A 21,846-nucleotide genomic window follows, 5' to 3' on the forward strand; every position below is an offset into this window, starting at 1 on the left:
CTCTAGCAGGCAAATCCCAGTACTCAGTATTCAATTTGTAGCAAAAAAGGTGGGTTGATAAGAGATTACAAATCATTGCGATACCTAATAAAGTTATGTTCTTTCTCTCAGTTTCTGCTTCTATTATCCTTTCATATCATTCTTCCTTATATTGAGGCCATTGGAAAGAAACAGACGAAGGTCACATCCATCCATCAATGCCATTAAAAGAGGCGGAAAAATCATACGCAACTCGCATAAAGAAGTAATGCATGCAAGGAACACCAGCGACAGAATAGATGGGTGGTGCAGAAGATGAGCTTTCCCCTCCTCGAGTTCCGTATACACCCATGCCATGCGTGGCCGCGACCTTGTGCAGTCCGGGCCATTGACATGACCCTCAAGCTAAATAATGCCGACGTTTCTTGAGCTAAAGAATCCAAGACCCAAGCAAAGCCATCAAGAACAAAGGAATCCATGCTTCCAGCTCGCTTGCAGGTCTTCCGGTAGCCAAGCTACTCGTCGATGCTGTTGGGGTCGTCCCACTCCCAAGCCGGCAGACCTAGAGGGCATGCGATAGCCTAGCTCTTTCTCTAATAGCAATCCCAAGAAGACAAAGGCTCAGAATGAAAGGAGTAGGAAGAAAAGCTAAGCCATGCATGACTGCAACTTTTGTTAGAATGGAGTAGGATTTGACTCCCGACGCTGCATTGTCAAGGTAGGAAACTCGAAACAAGAATAAGACCCAACAATTGCTCCAAATTCTAAAAGAAGCAGGTAAAAATATTAGCTCTAGCTGAAGTGTCTACCATGCTATATAGCCTTGCTCGTTAGCTCTCTAAGGTCTGGGATGGTGAGGGAAGAACTGGGTTCCGGCCATGAAGGCGCTTAGTGGCGTCGGATAGAGGGCGGAAGGATCCATCGATCCGGTGGAAGCCGCCGCGGTAGCTGAGCTAGAAGGTGCAGCCAGGCCGGTGGCAAGAGCGGCTGCGGTCGAGATAGAAGCGGCGGCAGCGGAAGACGAGGATTCCCCGTGCAGCGCGAGAGGAGTCGACGGGGTCGGCACGTCCGGGCCGTGGTCGTAGAGGATGCCCTTGAACACATGCCCACCGATGCTGACCGCGGTCTGGTATGCGAACTCGTCCTCGGTGTCGTCCAACGGGCTCACCCGAACGCACCGGAACACTGCCGGGGAGCTCACCTCGGCCGGGAAACTCACCTCCCCTCCTGCCAGAGTGTGGTTCCAGTTAATGGCCATCAAGTAACATAAGAAGCGTGCAAGGAGGTGTTACACTCGTCTCTTGTTGGATTAGTAGGCGATGGGTGCAGGAGAAAGAGGAAGACAGTGAAAGACGGGAGCGAGTGGGAGTGATGGAACGGAGCACACGCAAATGATTCGAGTGAATAGTGGAGTGGATTCACGAAATAGTAGAATGATTTGTACTGCATGTGCTGCTGCTACCTGATGATGCGGTGGTGATGACGGTGGATAGATGGGTGGTCATCTCCCGTGGCCTTTTGGAGGGCTCCCCGCCTCCACTGCCACCAACATCTCCTCCTCCGCCGCTCGTCGAGCCTCCGATTCGGAGCTGCTGAGACTGCTGCTGCAGGGAGGAGGCGGCGGCGGCGAGATGCTGCTGGCGCTCGCGCCGCTTGGCGGCGGGGACCCAGGTGCTCTTGACGTGCGTGGAGCATTGGAAGCCCCGGCTCTTGCAGCAGGTCCGGCATCGCATGTGGGAGCAGTCCTTCTTTGCCTGGTTGCCGCAGTCCTGGCAGCTCATCCCCCCTCCTCCGCTGTCCCTCAAGCTGACGGTGCGCTCGATCGATCCGCCAGGTTGGAGCGGCTCATCGGAGAAAGAGAGGAGCCCGGCGGTGGAGGAAATGTAGAGTTGCTGCTGCTGTTGCTGAGGTTGTTGCCGATGGATTTGCTGCTGGTGCTGCTGCCATAGCTCGAAGCCTCTCCCGTAGCCGATCTCTTCGGTTCTATTGCCGCCCACGCCGCTTCCGCTGCCGTAGAGGAATAAGCTCTCTGGTGGGATCCCTTCGTCACCTCCGCCCTGCCTGTTTCCCCCACCTAGAGAGAACCCTGCCATGCTTCCTACCCACCAAGCTTCAAATCCATAGCAAGATCGATCGCTCCTCCTCTCCCCTCTGCTAAAAGAAGCACAAACTGCATCATGATAAATCTACAAGGCAGTAGAATTTCTGAGAGAGAATAAATAGGTGGCTGTACCTCGAGAGATTTCCTTGTATTCCTACTGAGTAGCAAAGATGTCGTTCTTGTTATGCTCGCTTTCCCTGCTAATTTTTCGCCTCCTCCAATCCCTAACACTAAGATGGAGAGGGAGGCCGCAGCAGCGGCTGTAGCAACACTGCTACCTCATCCTCGATCCCTCCTTGAATTCCCTTCCCTTCCCTTCCCTTCACTTGTCTTTCTGTTTCTCTGCCCTCACTCGCTTTGGGGAGTATATTTAAGACACGGAATTAGAGCCACTGCAACGCCGCCATGGAGACTGCAATCACTCGCTGCCACTGCCACAACCTCAATTCCATTTATTACACCCCCTCCTCGCCCCCCCTCTCTCCTCCCATCATCTCTCCCACTAAAAACAAGCAAACTCGCATATCGGATTTAAGATCAGATGAAAAGTCTGAAGAACGAGGTTGCTGCTGGTAATCATCAACGAATTGTGGTCGCAAAAAGGGAAATAAAAAGGATCAAAGAAAACATGAATCAGCCCAATTTTCCCTTTGCTTGCTTCTCGTTGCCTACTGATCCATCATGAGCTACCGCTAGATTCTGGACCATGTTTCCGCACGATCGGAGGGAGGAGATAGCTCCACGTGTCTGACAGCCAGCTGTTGCTCGGCCACCCTCTCGACGCGCAAAACCCGGTACTTTCCCAGCCCCTCTCTCTCTCTCTCTCTCTCTCTCTCTCTCTCTCTCTCTCTCTCTCTCTCTCTCTACTTTACTGCACCTGCTCAAAAGTTAGAGGCAGCACAACACCACCAACACCAACACCAACAAGAGACCCAAGTAAACCTCGCCAAAAGTCTGCCCCCATTGAACCCATCCCATTTGAACACCCCTGCCACTGTCTTCAGTGTGCAACACTTGATGTCCACACCAATTGAAGTGCAACCAAAGATCCCATATAGACAAGTAAAGGTTAATATGTACCTCAATATCAGTGCTGCAGTTCACAGAATGAGTAGGTGATGACAGGAAGCTGACCATAGTTTATCCTGTGACCTCTTTTGGACCAAGCTTATTAGCATAATATTAGCAAGGAGATGTTATTTTTCCGGTGCATTGTTGATCTCCTCATATTATAAGCGTATAAACTGCAGCTTTTTACGTGCAGTACTGTGCATGAGTATTCTATTGTGATGCATTCATTGCTCCGCCGGTCCGGAGTCGCGCCGAATATGGCTACTCGACTCGGGACGCGTGCCATTCCCGACAAAACTCTTCAATACGCTCCAGCGTATGTACTACATGCATGGGTGACTACGAGAAGCCACCGATCATAAATATACTCCTCTACATGCTTCTGACACGGATGCAGTAATATGCTTGCTTATCTTTTACTACATAACATGCACCATTTGACTTTTCCCTCCCTTTGTTTGTCTCTCATCATTGATTTAACTTCTTAAGTCACATTGGGGAAGTCCACTTGGACTTTTTCCCACAAGTCCAAATATTCATCGACCCAGTGAGCACACATGCAAGAAGAAGATGCATACCTAAAGCAGAAAAAGAACGTGATTAAGGTTTCATGGGGGAGAAGCCAGAGGAAGAAAATGGTACCACTGTTCACATCTACCAACTGTTACCATGTTAGTATGGATATAGAATGTATTAAAAGGACGTCTCCGTAGAGCTGATTTGCCGGGAGAATGACGCGGGGAGCTCCCGATGAAGGTGCTGCTGTTGTCTCTTCTCCCCACTCCTCGAGCCCTGCGCGGCCTCCCGGGAGTTGACTCTCCTCTTTTCCCTCATCTGCAGCAGTCACCCTCGATCGCTCTCCTGCTTTCCCGTCTTCTCCTTCTCCTCCTTCTTCTTCTTCGCATCTCATCTCTCCTGGCATTGTCGGACGCGGAGCCAGCTTGATACCCTTAAAGAATCGAATACGCGGAGAAAGAGAGGGTGGGGGAATGGAAGGCAGATCACAAATCCCGGAGCCAACATAGCATCCATGTGCTACGAAGGGAGTATCCTTCGTCCCAACAGCGTCGGTGTTTTGTGTTGACACCGGGCCGAGACTTCTCTCACGTGATAGGACACACCCTGAACCATGCATGCATGCCGTGCTCAGCACAGAATGTACATGGTCATGGTGTTGTTTATCAGAGAAGTATATGGTCATGTAATCAGAGAATAGCACAGAATGTATGTAATGACCCTTTCAGCACGCCATGGGATCACTCCTGAATGAGCAGTCAGGTTAGAAGTCTAAGTTCATGCAACCAAATATAAGATAAAGAACAAGAGATGCTTTCATCGATCGACGTTGAAAACTGCAGGGAGCAACGAAACCTGTTCAGTGTTAAACGAGTAACCCAAAGCCAAACCTCATCTAACTCTACAGATCTTTACTGCACAGAAGAGGAGATCAGAAAAGGACTATATGCAAAAGATCGAGTTTTGTTTCTTTGACTTTATTGAAGGAAATCTATGTAGTGTAGTCGGAAAGGTCGAGTTTTGTTGCACCGATTAGAAGTATTTCCCTATTAAGCTGACAAATCTGAAGAGAAGGATTATAAAATAGAAAACAAAACATAAACTGGACTAAACTGCAAAACAACAAATATGATATCTCAGAAAATAAAGCAATAAACAGAAACAAAAACCAGAAAATACTTTTTAATCAATTTTTTCGTAGAAAAACGAATCGTTTAGAAAACAACGAAAATAAATCAAAAAATTCTGGTGACTCGTCATTAAGATTAAGGGATCATTATTCGAAAAGATCTTATTAGACTGCCTATATAACCCTCCCATATACATGAGAGTGTTGTGCATTGTGTTTGTTCTTTTTATTTCTGTTTATTTTTTTTACTTTCAATATATTATGATTTTTTACAGTCTAATATCTTAAACTAATCTTCTAAAACTAATCTTCCTCTCTTTGGCTGTAATTTACGAGTTTGCCATTGTAGAACTCCTGTACGAATACACACATCTAGTGGTGGACTACAGGTCCTATTAGACACGACAGATCTAACCTACGAGTTAGGAAGCCGCGTGGTTGCGATTGCTGGAGGAAACGCATGTTTCCTGTTTGCTTCCGCTAGCTAATTAGATCGTGGCCTAACTCGTGGCAGAAGCTGAGCTAGATGTTATTTGGGATCGAAATGAATCATATACGTATACATACGTATTTGGTGATTTGAACCGCTCACTCTTCGCCCCTCCACGTTCTTTGGTCTCGTGTTGTGTTCGTTTTAAATCTCCTCTTTCCCCTCTCCTTTCGTTCTTAAGTAAGGCGAGCTCGGGATCTAAATCGCATCCGAGTTCCCATAAAATCCCTCGGCCTCCTCGCGTTCCCTCGGTCTCCTTCAATCGAGCGAGTGATCTCGAGCTCGATCGATTCCGTGAAGCCACGAAGCCGGAAAAGAGGACGATTTTCGCGAGGCGAGACGATCTGATTTTTCTTCCGTTCTCCAGCTTTAATTTTAGGGTTCTTTCTTTGAATTCGGCTACGAGTGTTGGATGCCTGGATTGCAGTGGCGAACGAGGGAGCGGCCCGAATTGCTCTTGGGATGTCTAGGGTTGTTTTGCTGCAATCGGTTAGACTAAACTTGGGATTTCGGAATCTTTTCTTTGAAGGTGGTTGGGGTTCTAGCGGTGCTTGCTTCGTCCTTTGTTGTACGAGAGACGCAGAAAATGGTTGGGATGGATGTGGCCATAGTACGAGACGTGGCATTGCTCGTCCCTGATCTTTTGTAGCTCTCGGAAATGTCTCAGTTGGCTCCGAGTGACAACCCTAAATCAGCCGACGAACTGTTCTGCCAGTGGCTTTCACTACTAGAAACCAGCAAACTGGTACTTCGTTCTTTCATGTATCTTTTGTATGAATGTTGATTGTTTTGGAACTTGTTCTTGATCAAATTGTTTGCCAACTGATGAATGGTTATGTGCATATTGAATCATTTCATTTTACATTGCAATTATGACGACCTAGCATCTTCTTTGATGAATGGGCATAAGTTCATTTCGTACACTCATTCTTGATGTGTTTAGGTAAAATTTAAGTATATCATTGTAAGAAGTTAGGCACCTCTATTTTTGAAACAACAGTTTGCAAAACTGGACCTCCATGCTCTTTAGATGTATAGTATCCTACGTTGAAATGTATGTCAATATATTAGCGTTAGTTTAATCTTAACGGGCTTGTTGGTTTTTGGCTGAAAACAATTATTTAATTAGATTGATCTTATTTTAATAAGTTACAATAAACTAATTGATTCTAGTTAATTCAAATTGAATTCAGTGATGGTAGTCTTTTCATTTGGAATAAAACAGAAATTACTATAATATTTTTGAAGTTTAATTAAACTTAACTAAATGACAGCAAAAGATTCATATAGCCAACCCCAAATAATTGGAACTTATGGTTTTGTTGTTGTTGTTGTTGTTGTTTTTTAAGTTTGAAGTTTGCAAAATAAGATCAATAAATAATTTCAGTTACTCACTATACCCATAAATCTCTTATTTGATATATGAATTTTATAATAAAATAAAAATTAGTGGGAATTATATTGTATTAACATAGAGAATTATAGAGGAATGGTAGAGTGATCAACTATGAGTTGACCATTATTGTTGTTTATATTTGGTTTAGATTTGATGATATTTTTGCAAGTTTAAAAAAATTCTTTATATTCTAATAGTTAGATAGTTTCTGGTGTAAATGTATTCTCAAAGTCGCATAGGTATTTTTTTTTCCTGTTATTTTTATTTGGTTTTTCTTAACTTTGCTCCTGACAATTGTCACATGTACAGAATGAGGGCTTTTTTACACTGCAATTTAAAAGGCTCCAAACTTTCATGAAATATCTTTATTATCCTTTTCAATCTTGATAAATTTCTGGAATTCAAAACTCGTGATCCTTTCCTTTTCAATATTGATTCATGCAGGAATATGAAAAATTCTACTTTGACAGAGTGGGACGGCTTTGCACATAGAGAATAGAGAATATATCAGGTTGTCTATGGAGGAAGATGGTTAAGATACCTGGAACGGAAGAGATGTTTGGCATGAATCACTTCATCCCCCCTTTTGAAAACAAGCTGTTGTAAGCTGCTATTCTTTCCTTCTTTCATTCTTATTACTTATGTCACCAGGATGCCTATTACACTACTGGATGCCTAAACAGGAGAGAGATTACCTAAAGCCTACCAAGCCAAGTTGTTTGGTAGGAAGGCTGATATTTTTTCAATAGTTTTAAGTTCATGCAACTTGCAAAATCTTAAACAAGAAACAAGTTTAGAAGAAACAGTAAACGGCAAATTTGCAAAAGAAGTTATCTCGAAGGTGCCAATGAAGTGAAGAAGTTAACAGAGCACAAACTTAAGAAAAGGTTTCATGCATCTTAAGGAAAGCAAAGTGATGAATATTTTCTCATACAAAAAATTTGAATCATAGAGGATACTCGTACTTCTATTATCTTATTAAGGAGGAACTTGAGTTCGAAAGCATAGAACAATAATGTTGGAACCTTAAGGTATGGAATAATTAACTCTTCAAAAAATTTATATGGAACGAATTTGTTGCTACTCTTTAGGACAACAATCCTTTTTCGTGGTGTTAACAACTTGATGCCGTGGACGGGGAGTCGGTACGAGTCGGTCCTGTCTCGAAGGTGTAAGGTCATCCTGGAAGGTCCTCCCGAGGGCGAGATGGGAGACAGGAGTTATAGGGGTTGTCCCAAGATGGTGCTTGAGTGAGCTCGATCTCTTCGGCGCCCTGCACAACAGGTCAGTGTTAGGTGGGGGTTTTCGACTCGACCCCTCTGACACTTGGTTTAGTTTTGAGTGGGGACTGTAGCCTTTTTGAGGTTCAGAATCTGATCCCTGTTCAAGTATCGGTGATTGATTTTTATACCTACAAAGCCTTTGGGATGGGGCTACGGTCGCTAGGGACTACCTATACATCTTTTCGTGGCACATTCATGTGGACAGTCGTCCGGTACGACCCCCTGCGGCGTAGGTCGGCTGGTATGATCTCCCGAGACACAGGTCGATTTGTACGATCTCCTGAGGTGCGGATCGACTGGTATGACCATCCGTGGTGCGGCGTCGAGCCATACACCCCCCTGCAGCACTGCGCTAGCAGAGGACGACCGAGGGGGTGTCGGCTGCCAGCCCAATCATCTTCTATGTCATGTAGATGTCCCACTGTCTTCCACATCAGCTCCTTGGTGGTTGCCAGTTGGCGAATAGCGATTGGTATCAAAATATTCCCTCTCACATGGAGTTATCCATCGATAAGTGATGACAACATTATGGGTTGATTTATGTATGATAAGAACACTGGATCTTGTTGCTATGCTAAATACTAACAAGTAATTCACTTTCATCAACTTAGAAAACTCCATAGAAGCTAGTGCCTAAAATAGACTATAGAGATCTTTATTAGACTCTATAGCACTTGGGTGGGTCCACTGATGGTGTCAATCTCTGCATCAAGGTAGAACCGTAGAAGATGATTAGTTCAAATTGGCATTCAAATTAAATCCCAAGTTAAGGTTCAAGTAAATATCTGAATTAAGATCCTATCGAGTGTTTTTTTAAAAGAAAAACTGTTCATTCAACTTTGAGTCATATCACCCCTCAGTGAGTGTCCATTTACAAAATTGTTAGCATCCTCAACTCTCCAGGTTAGTGTTGATCTTCCTGTTCTACCCAAGTTAGCAAGATTATGTGCCATAATTGTCACACTTTTGTTGACAAAATGAAACTGTACCACAATGAGTTACTGTGCCAACTCCAAAATATCTGCCACCATTGATCTGTGGTCCCACGGAACTCCACTCATCCCTTTCAACCAGTTAATAATTTTTTATGCATCAGATTGCACCATAAGTTTCTGGAGTGGCTCCTTAGCCTGATCCTATTGAGTTCCAACTCGGTATTTTGTCTCAGAAGAGTCCTAGGCACACTTGGATTAGGAATATTGTTGTATTTTCATCCTTATTTTCTAAGTTGATTTTGGATGGTTTTTAAAGTTCTACTTAGAGTTGATATGTTGTCCATAAACCTTAATGCGGCTGTAGTATAGTTAGGCTAGTTATTTAATGGATTATTGTAACATATGGAATAAGACAACAATTAAGTCCTTTACTCAAGTCCGATTAAGTCTTGCTATGTTTAGGAGCCATGGTAAGCCTTAAAGGCATTAGATTATATCTGAATTAAAGTTATAAATATTATCTCCTTCTCAGTTCCTTTCTAACCCTCTTTTCTCTTCTCTCCTCTTCTATCTTCTCTTGTTCCTTCCATATCTCTTTTGAACATCTTTTCTTGCTAATATCTCTAGGAGGATACCTTCTTGCCTTGAAGAAACAAGATCATAGATAACAGAGACAATATCATATCAAGTTGTAGTTTAATGGAATTGAAGATTGCCAATTTGTAATCCTTGCTATTGCCAATTATTTTGACTAAATAACATGCTTTGTAGGGCAAGATCTCTAACCATAAAAGGTGTTCATTTCTTTGGTGACCTAAGATCTCTAGCCATAAAAGCTCATCAAAATAATGCTTCAATTATGGTGACTTAAGACATCTTAAAGAATATATTCCAAAAAAGTTGCTTTTAAATTGCTAGAATTTTCAAATCAACCATTGGAAAACTTTTTAATCCCTTTAACACATGATTAGGATATCAATGGGTTCAGGAAGTATTTGCTTGGCGTGTTATGGAGTTTGGTAAAGGTATGAAATCGAACAGCCTTTGTTACTACAATATTGGTGCAAATATATAGCGGGACAAACATTTCGTGGATAAAGTGAGGTTGATATAGGCAGGATAAAAATAGCTTATGTAGCTAACTAGTCTTCAAGCAAGTTGCAAAACATCGAGTACTTTTAAGATCATGGAATAAAAGCTTTCTCTTTGTTACTAATCTAGAAATACATTAGATTTCCACAGGGGAGGCTTATTCTGCAAGTGCCAACATTCTGGTAAGGGATGTACAGAATTGATGGACATTAAACTTGATGTAGTATTTCTCCATACTATAGTTGCATCTGCTTAGACTTACCGTTTCTGATTCATACATTTATTAGCTGCCCAAATGAGTGTTGTGACTCTTCTGATGCTAGGTCAAAGCTACCCTAGAACAGCTTCATAGCTTTCCAAGGTTGTTCTCCGCAGGCAACTTGGCGTCGGCATTCACTTCGTTATTGCTGTACCCATGGCTCCACACAGAAAGATATTAAATCCCAAATTGTTTATTTCATGGCATTCATTTCTATTGCATCTAGATCAAGTGAGCATTTTAGAATACTTGGGCCAACACTTTTATTGTTCAAGTTACTGCAGGCAGGGATGTCACCATAAATCCAGTTTTATGCCGAGATTTATCAAGTAGTTGGTCTTGATTTTAACAGAATCTATTTATGTTTTTTATTTTGATTTTTCCAGATTGCCAATGCAACAATGAACCAGAAACATGTGAGTGTGTTCTCTGATCATGGATGGTGGTGTTGCATTATTTAGGGAATAGAAGCACGAGTTAAATTGTTTCTTTGCTTAATCACTTGAACACAAAGACTATGGGAATGCAACATGTCGAACTCAGAAATTAGCCAAGTGACCATTTTTGTGATTGTTTGTAATTATCAGAGACTGATTCAGGTTCAGAAATGCTTCAATGTTAAAACTTTTCTGAAGATTGATAATAATATTAGATATTTGGGCATAAAATCCTGAAATGTGTCTAGCTAACTGATGCTGGAATATGTGTTCTCAATGATCATATGATGCCTCCCGACTAGCTGTGTTGCACAGATTCTCTATCAGTAGTCAATTTAAGTTATTGCTAGCTTTGGTTTACTGTAGTAAATTTTATTATGTCCGAAACCAATGTGATAATTGATCTGGTACTTTATTGATTATAAATCACTGATTTAAAATATTTAAATTTAAATTAAAAGTAATAATTTAAGTTAAATTCAAGTCTCCTTCCACTTCAGATGTGGAATTAAATCAACATATTACAAATTTTAGCTTGGATGGAAGTGGATTAATTTTTTTTAGTATTCGTGTGTCTTACCTCTTTTAACTGCCTTTGGGTATCTATTAATCAGATTTCTTTAGAGATTATTTTCCGAGTCAACATATCATTGACTCATGTTCTCAGGAGGAATTATTTACAAACATTTCTTCAAAGGACTGAGAAATGTGCACATCTTCTGACCAATTCCGAAGCCCCAAAACGGAAGCCCACGTTTAATATACTACCTTACAACAGTGTCTTCAAGTGTACAGAACGACTGATCCAATTCCATTCCACACCATAAGCTGACCGCCCTGGTTTTTCCAGCCCCGGTGAGAGCCACATGCCAAAATAAGAGTCAAATATAAGCATAAAAATCATAATATATTATTATTAAACGAACGAATTTTAATATTAAAATTTAAAATCAAATAATAATAATATATATTTAAATATTATAAAATATTTTAAAAAAAAAGTTTATCTGATTTATAGGCATAATGAATTTGAAATTTGTAACGACGTGGATTTGTAAAGATAACTACACTCGTCTTTTTTTCTTTTTCTATTATTCACAGAATTCTTATGATCGATGAATTCGTATACTCACGTATTTACATATTTATATATTTAATTATTATATATTTTATATGATTTTAGGTTATTAAAAGATCAGATAGCAAAAAAATCTAAGATAAATAATTTTGAGAATTAATATCATTAATTTTATTTTTATTTTATTGACCAATAATCATCATCAAAATTTAATTATATTCTTAATATATCTTATCAAATTTGATTGAAACACATAATAATAAACCCCAGAGTGCTTAGTATGGCAGCTGGCCACCCGTTCCTTCATTTCATTCGTTGATGTGCCCTTTGACGTGACCTGCCACTGGACTTACAGCTTACCGGAGAGCCCGAATCTTTCGAACGGTACGATTCGTGACGTAATTAGAACTAAGTTACTTGAGTAGCTTATGTCGATTGTTCTTGGCTACGCATGTAATTTTGGTGTTAAATTGATGGCACTAATTAAGCTTAATCTTAGTGTGGGTGGTGTTGACTCCTGCCATCTTCTAGAGAACGTCGCAGCCTTCGCTTCAACACCACGTGTAACTCCAGGCTCGCTCGTTCAAGTCCTCCATCGGCATCCACCTTTGCGCGACATTCAAAGCACGATATTTTCCACGCGATAAGCAGAAGGCCGTATGCTTCCTTCAGCCACGGCCGCGACACGCGATCGCGACGGTCAAACGCAACCAGCTTATCGATTCCACGACGATAGCTTATGGCGAAGAGCTCCCTACTTTTCACGCCTTGTCCCCGACGCAAACCATACCGAAACTCCCCGGCACCACCCACGTGTCCCGTCCCAATCAACGCCCACTTCTCGCGTGGGTCCCCCTCGCGTCGGCTTTTCGCGCGGAACGCTCTCGTGGGACCCTTTCCGCAACGTCCAATTACTTCCCGGAAAAAGCCGTCAAAATCGGGGACACCCGTTTCCTCGCTATTGCCACCGTCCATGTCTCTAAGTTTGCTGCCCCATCCCATCTGACGGTCATGGATCCACGATGGGCAACTGGGGGATAATACAACAATGGGCCTCACTTTAAAGACCGTGGAAAGCTAATATTCGTGGCTATTGTGTCCGTCTGATTCAGAGACTCTTTTGATAGAACCGTCCACGTGGTCAAAGATGGGTGGGAATATTCCCAGCGGGTGACCAGAATCTTCTCTGTTTATAAGTATGCCAAGCGGCCATGGAATCGAGTTGCAGAAGAGGATACCGAGAACGGAACGAAGCGCTATGAGCGAGGGATTGGTGAGGGACTACGAGATCGGGGCGGAGATCGGGCGGGGCCGGTTCGGGTTGGTTCGGCGTTGCATTTCGGCCGTGACCGGGGAGGAGTTCGCCTTGAAGTCGATCGAGAAGCGCCTCCTTGCTGACGACGTCGACCGCGAGTGCGCGGAACGGGAGGTTAAGATCCACTACCTTGCGGCCGCCGGGAATCCCCACGCGGTGCAGATCCACGCCGCATACGAGGACGACAAGTGGGTGCATCTGGTGCTGGAGCTCCTCGACGGGCCCGACCTCTGCGACCGAATCGCTGCTCGCCAGGGGACGCCGTTCGCGGAGCCGGAGGCGGCGGCTGTGGTGGCCGCGCTGGCGGAGGCCGTGGCCGCGTGCCACCGGAGGGGGGTGGTGCACCGGGACGTGAAACCGGACAACGTACTCTTCGATGCGAGGGGGCTGCTCAAGCTGGCCGACTTCGGGTCGGCGGAGTGCTTCGTGGGCGCTGACGGGGGCCGGGTGCCGATGAAGGGGATCGTGGGGACGCCGTGGTACGTGGCGCCGGAGGTGGTGGCCGGGAGGGATTACGGGGAGAAGGTAGACGTGTGGAGCGTGGGGGTGGTGATGTACATGATGCTGGCCGGGGGGCTGCCCCCGTTCTATGGGGAAACAGCGGTGGAGATCTTCGATGCGGTGGCGAGGGCCAACCTCAGGTTCCCGCCGAGGGTATTCCGCTCGGTGTCGCCGGCGGCCAAGGACCTGATGCGGCGGATTCTCTGCAAGGACGTCTCCAGAAGATTCTCCGCCGAGCAAGTTCTCAGTTAGTACCGATCAAACTTCCATCTCTCTTCGATCGTATTCTTGAGAGGGTTTTCTATTGGCTCATTTCAAAAACACCGATTTCTAGGGTTCTATAAACCCTTTTTACTTGCTCTGTTTCATCGGATTCTGGGATTTCCCCAACGAAAAGAAATGCGATTCTATTCCTTCAAATTCAAAGATTTAGCCCGTCGATTCCAATGATTTTGTCATATCAATAAAAAAATGGAACCTTTTTCGTCTGATTTGTTTGGGAATTGTGTTACTGTTCAAATTACTAGTTTGGGGAGCAAGAAAGAAAAAAAAAAAAAACTTGATCTTTCGATCTAATCTATATGTAATTTTTACAGGGCATCGATGGATTACAAACAGAGGAGGGATGATGAGGCCAGCAGAGGGAGATCCATCACTCTCCATGTAACGGCACGACGAAGCCTTGGTTCTTGGATTCTGCAGTGGCTAGCTCTGTACGTCCTTCTCCTTGGCTTCTCCTTGTGGCTCCATGAAGAGTGCTCTGCAGAACCATAACACGCACTCTGAGCTTGAGCTGTGTGTGCAGGAGAAAGAGAGATGGCATCCTCTGTTTCTACACATGTAAAGCTTCAGTGTCCCTTATTCTTCCCTCTTCTTCTTTCCCCTTCACTTCTTTGTTGTTGTAGCTTCCTCGATTTTGATTTTAGTCCATTATGGAACTGATTGATGAGACGTTCTAAAATTTGTCTACTCAATATCTACACCCACCTTCGCAATCAATCTTTTCCGTGAGAAAGTCATTCAGTGCATCTCTTGTGATGATGACTCATGCACATACATGATCTTGTCCATTAGCCACATATATACAAACAATGTGCCAAACATTGACATGTCTCTTCAGAGACCTTCACATAGCATTGATTTTGAGACAAATGCAGATGATATATACCTAACAAGACATCCACATGGATTCATAGAGGACAGTGCCTCACCTTTGGCATTTCTAGATCAGATAATGTGAATGGCATTCTCCATTCTTTAGATCTGGTCTTCCAATTGCTTTTCTGATGAAGAAAAAGACTTGCATTCCAAGCCCTTTCATTTGATTCCCAATTACATGATTCAACTGGTGGATGATGCATAACATTTGCAACTCCATCACTGGAGTTCAGATGGGAATTTGCTTCAGTTTTCATGCTACTTGGTATTGAGATTGTGATCCAATAACCTCAAGTTTAGCTTGAACAGTGAAATGCTTTCAAGTGAACTTGCACTGGGACACCATTGCTTAAAACAAAAATCAATTCTCCATAGTGATTGATAAACCTCAAAATTGACAAGACAAAGCCTTAAACAAGAACATGGTGATGTCTCCTTGCCATCATGTGGTGATGGGAGTAGGGACCATTCTCATCCTAAGTTGGCAAGGAGGTTTTGAAACAATGAATTGGAGGAGGCATCACTGATTGGGGCAAGCCCTGTCCTCCATGCCTGAGTTCATGTTTGCCAAAAATTTGTAATCTAAAAGTGGATTTTCTGAACATAATGTAACTAAAATTAGGATTTTCTATTAGGGTGAGATGCTTTAATCACCAGCATTATGGTGTGTTATCAATGATTGAGAATGTAATCCAAAGATGTAAAGTTATAACTCTCAAATGACACCAGGAAAAGGGATACTCCTCGTATTACTATAATACTTGCATAAGAAAAGAGATGTCCACGTAAAAGTCCATGGCCCACCAAGGCCCAACCCAGACCAGACTACTGTTGTAGTCGCTCAGATCAGGCCCATTTATCCTCTCTCTCTCTCTCTCTCTCTCCATGTATATTATATAGGGAGAGAGAACGAGAGAGAGAGAGAGAGAGAGAGAGAGAGAACAAGTTGTGTGGCCCAAACGTTAGCTGAAAGCTCGTAATCTATCATTAAAGCGGGATGAAAAGAAAAAGGGAGGATTAGGATGGATGATGATGTTATACTTTTCTTCAACAAGAGGGGATGCAATATGTCTCTTCTTGTATCGACGTACGTGATATTATTCTTCTTTCTTCTTTTTGTTCTTTCTATTGTTTGATAGGGTTGGAAGTCATGAGCTATACTCGTCGTTGGACCACAAACTCTTTGTCCATACATCCTTGATATGGGGAGCTACTTGCGAATAAGAAATGTGAGGAAGACACAACGTCGAAGAGAAGGGGTTTGGAGAAGGTAACGTTCACTGTAATGCATTATATTAGACCCACATGAGGTGGTGAGCAACGTAGTTGATCCAACGTCTCCTTCATAACCATACCATTTACAAATATAAAAAAATAACATATATACATATATTTTAATAAGTGTAATAAGATTAAATTACATGTATTCTTCTTGATCTAATCAACTAAAGCAGAAGAAAGGGCATCGAGAATATGGATGCATAATACATATTATATATATATATATATATATATATATATATATATATATATATATATATATATACATGTATATATATGTATATGTATATGTCTCTCTAAAAACATAGTTTTTGTTTGAATAGACTTCATCCACATTTATTTTCCAAAGTTATAAAACTTAATCTCTACAGGAATAATAACAAGTGATATAATTTTAATTATTTGAATTTTACATAGACTTTTTCTATAAATTTTTATTTATAGTTTGTCTATATATTACAAACGAATTAAGATTCAATGGATCGTAATGATTTGAATATCCTTAAAGTACTCTCGAATGTGTTGGGGAGAAAAGCATCTGACATAGCCAAATTCAAGATCTTACTGTCATAAGTTATAAGTCAGCTATCTATCGGAATTTAAATCCAAGATCTTACTGTCATAAGTCAAACTATCTATCGGAAAGTAACACATTTTCAATTGTCAACGTTAAATATGAGTATGGGTGGAATTAATATATGTTATCATTTTACATTAAAAAAATTATTCTTGATATTTTTGTCTATTATGAAAATAATATGAGTAATCATCAGACGACTACAAATTTCATCCGATAAATTCTTGAAGATGACAAATAGTTGAAATAGTAAAATATTCAAATAATTTAATTTGAAGATGACAAATATCTTGTATAAAAAGAAAAATATGATCTTTTGGACAATAGCTTCACTATAATCTTTTGGAATGTCATCACACACCTAAAAATAAAAAGGTCAATAGATCCATCAAGATCTGCCAACAACATCACTCTTTAAAGATATTTTTTTTTTAGGAAAACCTTATTGAAATTGGTGTTTTATTTAAGATAATATATTATCCTCTTAAAATATTGTTTTGTGAGTTAAAAACCCTTTGGAGTTGTTTCGATCGTTCCTAATTTTGGATATCCAAATATGAGAGCGATCCAAATGCGTGTGGAATCCTATCGGCTTTCTCTTGATTCCAATTACGTAATCTTATTGTGACATAAAGATCTATCTTTCTTGAAAGTAATAATAACAACAAAATATATGAAATGTTAGTCTTGAATATTAATATATATATTTTTTCTTTTGACCAGCTTGAATAACTCAGACGATAAAAAAGTAATTTTTTTCTTCAGATAATCTCATATAATTATTTTTTTAGCATTTTTAATATATAATTTTGTATAGTGAAAGTATTTTGAAATTATATAATAATAATAATAATAATAATAATAATATTATTATTATTATTATTATTATTATAAAGAGAGGAGGAGAAACTATTAATTTGGGAAGAGAGAGAGAGAGAGAGTGAGAGAAGCAATAAAAGCATGAGTTACAGGGCAAGTAGAACAAGACATGCTCTGAATCTATCTTCGTCCTTTGTGTTCCCTCACCTCCCCTGCAACTCCATTCCCACTCTTCCAACTTTCCTCGTTCCTTCCTTTACTCGCGTGCTCTCTGCCAAGAAGCCAACCTTAATCAACTACATCCGCAACAAGCAGACAAGGAAAGAGAGAGCAGACCGACCGACCGAGTTCAAAGAGAGGAAGAAGGCAGCTCATCTGCCCCTCTCTTTCTTAGATAGGCAGGCGGAGCAATCCGGTTTGGTCGTTGCGGCAATTCCCACCCTCAAGTTGGAGAGCATCCCCTGTTTTAGCTACTTCCTATAATTACACTGTGTTGTTGCCTCCTCTTCATCCAGTCATATATATATAGGCTCCTTCCGCTCGCAGGCCCTGCGCTGTCTTCCCGACATGCCGACGAGGAGACGGGAGGGGTAGGGAGAGAGGAGGTGATGGAGAGGAGCGGAGGAGAGAGCGAGCGAGAGGGGATGGCGGCTGCGGAGGAGATGCTGGTGGCCGTGCGCCAGGGGAAGAAGGGTGGAGGAGAGAAGAAGGAGGAGGAGGAGGAGGAGGAGCCCAGCATCCATGCCGACAAGCTTAACTGCGACATTTTTTCCATCCTGGAAAGCAAGTTCCTCTTCGGCTACGATGACCACCAGCTCTGGGTCCCAAAAGCGTCTCCTTTACACGCATCCGACGCCGACATGACGGTGGCGCCTGACACCGGCGCGGCTGTGCCGTCCCCGGTCAGGAGCCAGAGGGGCAAGGTCTGCGTGCTCTGCATCGATGGAGGCGGTGGCGGCGCGATGCGAGGGATACTCCCGGGAAAGGCCCTCGCGTACCTCGAGCATGCCCTTAGGTCCAAGTCCGGCGACCCCGACGCCAGGATCTCCGACTACTTCGACGTTGTTGCTGGCACCGGCGTCGGGGGCGTCTTCGCCGTCATGCTTTTCGCCACTCGCGATGGCGCCCGCCCACTCTTCCGCGCTGACGACACCTGGCGCTTCCTCGCCGATCACGGCAAGCGCCTCTTCCGAAAGGCGTCTACTTCTTCTCCGACCTCCCCCACGCCGTCTCATGGGTTCTTGTGCGGAGTGTTCCAAGGCGGGGGCGGCGGAGGGACCGCGACGACGGCCATGGAGAGGGTCATGAAGGAGGCTTTCGGGGATAGACTGACGCTGCGCAATACAGTGAAGCCGGTGCTGATCCCGTGTTACGACCTGCAAAGCTCCGCCCCGCTCGTCTTCTCGCGCGCCGACGCCCTGGAGAGCGAGAGCTTCGACTTCCGGCTGTGGGAGGTATGCAGGGCCACGTGGGCGGAACCAGGCAGGTTCGAACCGGCGGAGATACGGTCGGTGGACCGCTCCACGACCTGTGTCGGTGTCGACGGCGGGCTGACGATGAGCAACCCGGCCGCGGCGGCCATCACCCACGTCCTCCACAACAAGCAGGAGTTCCCCTTCGTCCGCGGCGTCGAAGACCTTATGGTCCTCTCCCTCGGCTGCGGCACGGGCAGCGGCACCACCGTCGTGCCGGAGACGGACCAGCGCAGGCTACGGCGGTGGGGTGCCAGGGAGTGGGTCCGGCCCATCTCGCGGATCGCCGCCGACGGCGCCGCGGACCTGGTGGACCAATCCGTGGCGCTGGCCTTCGGCCCGTACCGGAGCTCCAACTACGTCCGAATTCAGGTACTCCTCTCACACCCTCAGACGCTAACATGAGACCATAAACCTAACGTACGCCTGCTGGGGGCGGAAGGAGGAGGAGGAGGCGGAGGAGGACCACCCAGGTGTTAACGTGAGCCTTAGGTGCCCTCGGGTCCGCTGTATCATTCAATGGCTGTGGGGATGCCTTCTTCTGCCCCAAATTGGACCAAAGATGTGATCTTTTTGGAGAAGGAAACGTGCATTCTCCCTCTACATTCCGTGTGCGTTGTCTTTCGTGGGTGGGAAAGGAAGAGGATGAGGCAATGGTGGTGAACTGTCTATGTTCTGGTGGCTTCCTTTGCCCGGCGGCGCCGCTGGTGGTAATGGTGGTGGGCAGAGCAGCGCTCCCTGATACGAGATCACTGTGAGATCACATGTTGACAAGGCAATGGCATCACCATGGCCTTTCCCCCCTCTCAGAACAGGGGATTTGGGTCCCTGTCTCAGGCCCCTGCTCAGCCTTTTCACGGTTCTTTTCTTGGCAAAACATAACTTGTTGCTAAAAGTGCAGGAAAAACTTGGTTGTAGGCTTCTTTTCATCCATTATATTTTGTTCTACAGATCATGAACTGCATGTTATGCTTAGTTCATTGGTAGGAAAGATGGCATTGGTGGACAAAATCCAACCTGTTATGGATGCATCTATCAATTGCCTACTTGTCCCTAGATGAACACACCGGATACCATCTCTGTTTATGGTCTTAGCCGATTCTTCTTATTTGATGCATCTTGGTTTTGATCACAGGCAAACCCTTCAACCATGGGGAGGTGTGGAGTGGACATGGATTGCGACGCAAGCCCTGCAAATGTGGAGGTACTGTTGGGGGCAGCTGAAGAAATGCTGAAGCAGAAGAATGTGGAGTCGGTGCTATTCAGCGGGAGAAGGATCGGAGAGGAAACAAATATGGAGAAATTGGATTGGTTTGCAGGGGAGCTGGTGCTGGAGCACCAGCAGCGGCGCTGCCGGATTGCTCCCACGGTTGCGTTCAAGCAAGCAACTTCCAAGTCCAACTAGAGTTTTTGATTGGCCTGCGAGTAAAAAGCTAATCTTTCTTTCCTTTTCTTTTTCACTCCTGTCATTTGCTGGATCCTGCTGGTTTTTGCATAGCAGAATAGCATTGATCTCCATAGGAATTCAAGACGGTGAAAAGAAATTGTCGAATGTTTCATTACTATGGAACACCTTTGTTGTCTCATTTCATGATGTTTGTGAAGAGATTGCATTTGTTTCAGTTTCTCGGACATTGCCTTCTGGGCTTTTCTACATTCAAGTTCTTGTGAACAAATAAATCAAAATCTCTCTCTATGGTCTAATAGCTTGTCATATGCTATCAAATATGCATCGTGATACTATATTCATCTTGGTTTTCATTCTTCGTGGTAGGTCAAGTAGAATCTTATAGCTGACATTCTGTGGAATAGATCGATATGGAGCATGAATGTTCATGCAATTATGTCCTCCTATCAATCTCTTTATCATCCCTAAGTATTCTCTTCCAATCTGACACACTTTCCCGCGGCTTCTTTCTTTATCAAATCCATTGTGGCATCAAAATTAGCCCTTTTTTAGTTGCATTTTCAGGAATCTTTTTGTTCTTAACCTATCCTTTTTGAAGGTAAGAGCTAGCCAAATCCACCTTTCTTTTACTTATCTGCAGTGAAGTGGTCCATGAGCTACCAACAGAGCTTCCAGAATTCATGCATTCTTGAGGATTTTTTTTGTGTCTTCCACCTGGTTCATCTGTTCAAGTAACTTGAACACATTTTGCCACAAGTAATCAATGAATTCAACATCACAAGATGAGTGTCTTTGTCTTTTTCTTTCAGAAAATTCTGTGTTTCCTGTCACCTCAACATCATCCCTGATTCTGCTCATCACCCAGAAATTGATTCCTCTTTAGCAGAGAAAAGGTTAAATGACTTCCATCAGAAGCTCATGGTATTCACTGAATGATAAACTGTGCCTGGTGGTTCTATCTTTTTCAGCAGTAGTGAGTGAGATTTGAACTCAAGTAGACATTTTTACTCCAGTAATGTTTCCATGAAGTTGTGAGATCTCATGGAGCCTGTAGCTCAACATTCAGTCAAATCCAAATCTTTGTAGGAACATGCTTGTACTGAACAATGAATGGTATCAACTGCTTAGTGACTGTGTCACTTTCCTCTGCAACTTGTCTGATGTCTCTGAGCATTGTCCTTGAAGCTCATATTGGAATACTATGTTTTGAATGTTTTACCAGACTGCTCTTGGGTAATCAAAATTTTTTTCTTTTAACCATCTGTTGAATAATTGAAACAATATTAAACCAAGAAATTAACAAATAATTACTCTGTGATTAGATGAGATTGCATGAGTTTTAATAATAATAATAATAATAATATCTGAAAAAGAACTGTAGAGTGTTTTCTGAATCTTCTTTATTTTTGTTTACTATCTATTAGATGCAATGCCTCTTGAAAGAGGGTCAAGTTATATAGGAAAATAGAGCAGAATGTGTGGATTTTGAATTGAAAACAGGTAGAATTTCCCAAGGAGATCAGCATAATGTTCTCCTTAATGCTTCTAT

The 21,846-nt window shown here is 43.2% G+C and overlaps 3 protein-coding genes across 4 annotated transcripts; 2 read left to right on the forward strand and 1 right to left on the reverse strand.

Annotated features, from left to right (window-relative positions):
- Positions 1-3: 3 nt before the first annotated feature.
- LOC135605490 (protein SHI RELATED SEQUENCE 1-like) lies at positions 4-2,541 on the reverse strand. Its single transcript, XM_065095650.1, has 3 exons — positions 2,213-2,541; positions 1,442-2,130; positions 4-1,206 (listed from the first exon to the last, which is right to left on the reverse strand). The coding sequence occupies exons 2-3, from the start codon at positions 2,070-2,072 to the stop codon at positions 818-820; spliced, it is 1,020 nt and encodes a 339-aa protein (XP_064951722.1). The 5' UTR covers positions 2,073-2,130; positions 2,213-2,541; the 3' UTR covers positions 4-817.
- Positions 2,542-13,005: 10,464 nt separating this feature from the next.
- On the forward strand, positions 13,006-14,610 carry LOC135605495 (phosphoenolpyruvate carboxylase kinase 2-like). Its single transcript, XM_065095660.1, has 2 exons — positions 13,006-13,829; positions 14,179-14,610. Exons 1-2 carry the CDS (start codon positions 13,025-13,027, stop codon positions 14,247-14,249), a joined length of 876 nt encoding a protein of 291 aa, XP_064951732.1. The 5' UTR covers positions 13,006-13,024; the 3' UTR covers positions 14,250-14,610.
- Positions 14,611-17,557: 2,947 nt separating this feature from the next.
- LOC135605500 (patatin-like protein 6) lies at positions 17,558-20,511 on the forward strand. Of its 2 annotated transcripts, XM_065095681.1 has the most exons (3): positions 17,558-17,863; positions 17,964-19,261; positions 20,025-20,511. In XM_065095681.1, exons 2-3 carry the CDS (start codon positions 18,026-18,028, stop codon positions 20,292-20,294), a joined length of 1,506 nt encoding a protein of 501 aa, XP_064951753.1. In that variant the 5' UTR covers positions 17,558-17,863; positions 17,964-18,025; the 3' UTR covers positions 20,295-20,511. The 2 variants fall into 2 exon arrangements, with proteins under 2 accessions (XP_064951753.1, XP_064951744.1); XM_065095672.1 differs by having other exon boundaries at positions 17,558-19,261.
- Positions 20,512-21,846: the final 1,335 nt, after the last annotated feature.

Source organism: Musa acuminata, chromosome BXJ1-2, assembly GCF_036884655.1.
Source record: "Musa acuminata AAA Group cultivar baxijiao chromosome BXJ1-2, Cavendish_Baxijiao_AAA, whole genome shotgun sequence".
NCBI classification, from domain to species: Eukaryota; Viridiplantae; Streptophyta; class Magnoliopsida; order Zingiberales; family Musaceae; genus Musa; species Musa acuminata.

Bases quoted from the DNA above. Each gene is read 5' to 3' on its own strand.
- LOC135605490 (XM_065095650.1), bottom strand. From the start codon at position 2,072: ATGGCAGGGTTCTCTCTAGGTGGGGGAAACAGGCAGGGCGGAGGTGAC. The intron at 1,207-1,441 runs GTAGCAGCAGCA...ACACTCTGGCAG, and splicing joins CATCACCACCGCATCATCAG to GAGGGGAGGTGAGTTTCCCG.
- LOC135605495 (XM_065095660.1), top strand. From the start codon at position 13,025: ATGAGCGAGGGATTGGTGAGGGACTACGAGATCGGGGCGGAGATCGGG. The intron at 13,830-14,178 runs GTTAGTACCGAT...TAATTTTTACAG, and splicing joins CTCCGCCGAGCAAGTTCTCA to GGCATCGATGGATTACAAAC.
- LOC135605500 (XM_065095672.1), top strand. From the start codon at position 18,026: ATGGAGAGGAGCGGAGGAGAGAGCGAGCGAGAGGGGATGGCGGCTGCG. The intron at 19,262-20,024 runs GTACTCCTCTCA...TTTTGATCACAG, and splicing joins CCAACTACGTCCGAATTCAG to GCAAACCCTTCAACCATGGG.